The 4,357-nt window shown below is 37.2% G+C and overlaps 1 protein-coding gene across 1 annotated transcript; it reads left to right on the plus strand.

Annotated features, from left to right (window-relative positions):
• Positions 1-252: 252 nt before the first annotated feature.
• Positions 253-3,881, plus strand: CSUI_010081 (uncharacterized protein). Its single transcript, XM_068070187.1, has 4 exons — positions 253-299; positions 1,450-1,699; positions 2,659-2,705; positions 3,617-3,881. Exons 1-4 carry the CDS (start codon positions 255-257, stop codon positions 3,767-3,769), a joined length of 495 nt encoding a protein of 164 aa, XP_067917836.1. The 5' UTR covers positions 253-254; the 3' UTR covers positions 3,770-3,881.
• Positions 3,882-4,357: the final 476 nt, after the last annotated feature.

Here is a 4,357-nt window from a genome sequence, read left to right on the forward strand (position 1 = left end):
GAGAAAAAGAAGACAAAGAAGAACGTTTTAAATTCATCCTCTACTCCTCTCTTTCTTTCTTCGTTGTATATAGAGACTTTCTTTTTCTTGAGCTCTCTTCATGTCTTTATCTTCTTTCCTTCTACCCCTCTGTCTCGTTCATTCATTCTTTCTTCTTTCTTTTCTTCTTCTTCTTCTCCCTCTTCTCTCGCTCATCACCGCCGTCTAACACCTCATCCATCACTACCTAGCTCTTCTTCTTTCTTCTGTCAGCAATGGCTTGTTCCTTCGTCGCCGTTGTCTCCTGCTGGGGTGTCGTTGTAAGTACACCCCGACCGACCCCACACACACGGCAAGAAAAGGGAAAAAGAAAGAAAAGAAAGAAAGATTTCTTCTTCTTCTTCATCTTTGTAGCTCTGTTGACACCCTAAAGAAAATGAACAGAATCGAGAGATCTACGGAAAGATATAGATCTTCTTTTCTTCTGTCTCCTTTCTCTTAAAACGATCATAGGAATGCATACATACACACTACCAACACTGTTGTCAACGCCTCTTCATGAAAAAAGGAAAGAATACAAGAAGACAGATGCATCCGCATATATATATAGATATACATATATGTAGATATACGTAGAGAGAGAGGGAGATTTTCATGGGCCTTTCTCGTTCTCTCTCTTCTTGTTTGCTTGGAAATTTTCCTTCTGAAAAGACTTTTCCGTCTCTCCTTTTTAGCCAAATGAAGCGTGAAGAAGGCAACCCTCTCTTCACATCTCGACTTCTTCTTCTTCTGGTATATCTATCTTTAACTATCTATAGGTATCTATCTATGCATTCTCTTTCGTTCTTTGATCTCTGTCTCATTCTTCATTTTCGTCAGGGGCACTACCTCAGTGATACCAGCCACCACTCTCTCCCTATCGTCTCCTCATCGTCTTCACTCTATGCACATACAAATACATATATATATATATATATACCTATGTATGTATAGATATGTATGTATTTGTATGTGTATGAGTGTGTATTCTGTTTTGAAGCAGCATGTGGTATGTTATATTGAGGTTAGCTGTAGGAGTGTCCTTAGCTTTCTCTTTGCGCAGACGTATATACTTATACACATACATATATATATATGTATATATGTATGTGTATGTATGTGTATGTACGTTTGTATGTTTGTGGCATGTGTGTAGAAAATGTTGTATGTGGAAAAAAAAGGAAAGAAGAAGAAGACGTCCCTTTAGAATATTGAGGTGTATGTACACCGGAATGACGATAGAAGGGAAAAGGATGTCTTTCTCGTCCTTCTTATCGAAAAATGTTGAGGTCTCCAGGTTAACCTAGTCATTCAAAACGAGGAATGCATCTTTTCGTCTTTCTTTCTTTCTGTATCTTTCTTTCAATGCTTTTTCTTATTGCTCTATCTTTCTTCTTTTCTTTTCGTTGTCTTTCTTCTTTCTTCTCTCAGGACGTCGGTGTGGAGGTTCTATCCCGAGAAGAAGATCTCCAAGAGATTCTTTGGTATTCTGTTCTCCTTCTCTCTTCTCTTTCTCTTACTGCTTTTCTTCAATGCCTCCCCTCCTTCTCAAATACACACACCTCTTCTTCTTCTTCGTCTCTTTCTTCTTCTTTGCATGCGGGGTCTCTCAATCGAAGTCGGGTGACGCATACACATCCACATGCGTCACACCATAATAGTAATTTTCTTGTCGTTCTAGGTAAGCGAAAAGAAAGAAAGAAAGAGAGAAGAATGAGAAAAGATAAGAAGAAAGGACAAATCGAGAAGATGAGGAGGGAATTGGAAGGAGGAAACAAAGAAGAAGAAGAAGAGATTGCATGATGACCGTATAAAAGAGAAAGTGAAGAAGTCAAATAAAGAAAGGAATATACAAAGAAAGAAAGAAAGAAAGGGCTTAGGGTTAGGAACCCTGACTACTGGGTATAGAAATTGATAAGACTGCACTGTAGCCGCATGTGTAGATGCCTCTTTATGAAAACGTACGTTCAATCTCCTGTCTATCTCCCTCTCTCTCTGTCTATCTATTCTTACCTCTACTCGTATATGTATGTATACCTCGCTACAATACAAGAAGATGTTTCTTATTCTTCTTTCTCTCTCTCTCTATGTATATATGTGTAGAAGGAGATCTCTGGAGCTCCACTCCTGTCTCTCTCTTTCGCTCTGGATATAAATAAATAGGCAGAAAGAGATAGATAGACTAAATCTAGATAGATAGATAGACAGATTAAAGACAGATAGATAGATTAAAGATAGGTAGATAGATCAAAGATAGATTCAAGATGGATTAAAGATAGACAGATAGATGGATAGATAGTAAGATGGATAGATAGATAGATTAGAGATAGATAGATAGAAAGATAGATAGAAAGATAAAGATAGATAGAAAGATAAAGAGATAGATAGATAGATAGATAGAAAGATAAAGAGATAGATAGATAGAAAGATAAAGAGATAGATAGATAGATAGATAGATAAAGAGATAGATAGACGAAGGATAAAGACGTGAGGTGCGGTGTGTCTTAGGGTAGGGGGGGGGGTAAATATCTTTTTTCTATTTCTGTTGATCTTTCCTTTGCTGTTTGTTTGGATTTCTTTCTTTCTTTCTTTCTTTTCTGCATGTGTTTCGTGTGTGTTTGCATGCATGCATGCATGCAGTTCTTCTTTTCTCGTTTTTCGCTGCCGTGGCGGGTTGGGGGCTTGTGGTGAGGACCTCAACTGCACAAAGCCATTCTCTACACATCATACACCCTATATATACACATACATACCCACTTAGATAGATAGATAGATATATACCTAGGTCCGTACCTTTCCATGGTCATTCATACAGATATATACATATACATACATATGGCATTTCTCCTTCTCTCTCTGTATTGCTCTTGCTCTATCTCTCCATGCACGCAGATATAGATATATATATTTCTCTTTCTTTCTCTCTACATATATATCTATATACGGTGTACCTATGTATATCTGCATATATGTATGTATATGTAGGTGTATATGCATGTTGCACAGGTGTAAGAAGATTCCCCAGTCCCCTTATCTTGGATTAATCATAGGATAAGAATTGCTATATATATATATATATATCTACACATATAACATATATATATATATATACATATATGTATGTAAATACAGGCGCTTTATCTCTACGCATGCTGCGTTTGGGGGAAGTTAGTTGGCTGAGGGGAGTGTGTGGATGTGTTTTACTAGTGTAGGTATGTATGTCTATCATATAAGTCATATGTGTCTGCTACTTGAGAGAAAGAGAAGCTAGTCTTCTCCTTCTTCGTCACCTCTCAGGAAAGAGAAATGCGTTAAGGACAAGAAACATACACGCATCTCTCCTTTCTTTCAGATCTATCAATCTATCTATTGGTCTATAATCCATTTATCTATCTATCTATCTTTGATCTATTAATTCGCATATATAGAAATCTTTCCGTAGACCTCTTCCTTACCAAGTACTTTTCTTTGCAGGTATCCTATTCTTTCCTCTTCTTGATATTTCCCGTCTCTACCTATTCCTCTCTCTTTCCTTCTCTTCAACTTTCATGATAAATATATCTTTCTTTCTTTGTGGTGTGTGTGACGACTATGGTAGGATGCCGTGGTGTGTGTCGCTGCAGGAGGTGAGGCAGGTTTGAAGGTCTTCTTCTATTTTTGCTTCTTTGCATGCACTTCCGTCTTTGTCGTCCTCTATGTCTGTCTTTTGGATCCCTCATTCAATCTCGACGTCGTAGCGAACTTCGTGTAAAGAAAAGATTAAAAAGGAAGAAGAACGAGAAGAAGAAAAAGAGATAGAAAGAGGTGGAGAAAGAAAGAGAAGAAGAAGAAAAGAGGAAAGGAATCAACAAACACTCTACCAGGGAGAATGAGAAGAAAAGAAAAAGAAAAACTATCTCTAATCTATCTTTAATGTATTTATTTATTTATCTTTAATTAATCTCCAATCTATTTATTTATCTTTAATTAATCTTTTTCTTTCTTTCTCTGGTGAAGGTGAGTGAAGAAAAGGTGAGACGGCAGGCAACAGGAAGAAGAAGAAGAAAGAAGAAAAGAAGGACAAAGAAAGAAGAGAAGGTTTGTCTATATGCGAGCTAGAAGAGAAAATGAAGAGAAGAGAATTAGTGAAAGAGCGAGGACTCCATGGATCACCTCCCATGTTACGTTTCAAAGTAAGCCACGGAATTGACAAGAATTTCCATGATAAGAAAAAGAAGAGAAAAGAAGAATGAGGTGAGATTTCTTCTTCTCCTTTCTTTTCTCCTCTAACTCTTTCGTTCTTGCTTTTCTATGAATTCTTTCTCGTCGTCTATATCCCCTTCTTAACAATTCTTATCGT

The sequence above is a fragment of the Cystoisospora suis genome (genome assembly GCF_002600585.1).
Source record: "Cystoisospora suis strain Wien I chromosome Unknown contig_6645, whole genome shotgun sequence".
NCBI classification, from domain to species: Eukaryota; Apicomplexa; class Conoidasida; order Eucoccidiorida; family Sarcocystidae; genus Cystoisospora; species Cystoisospora suis.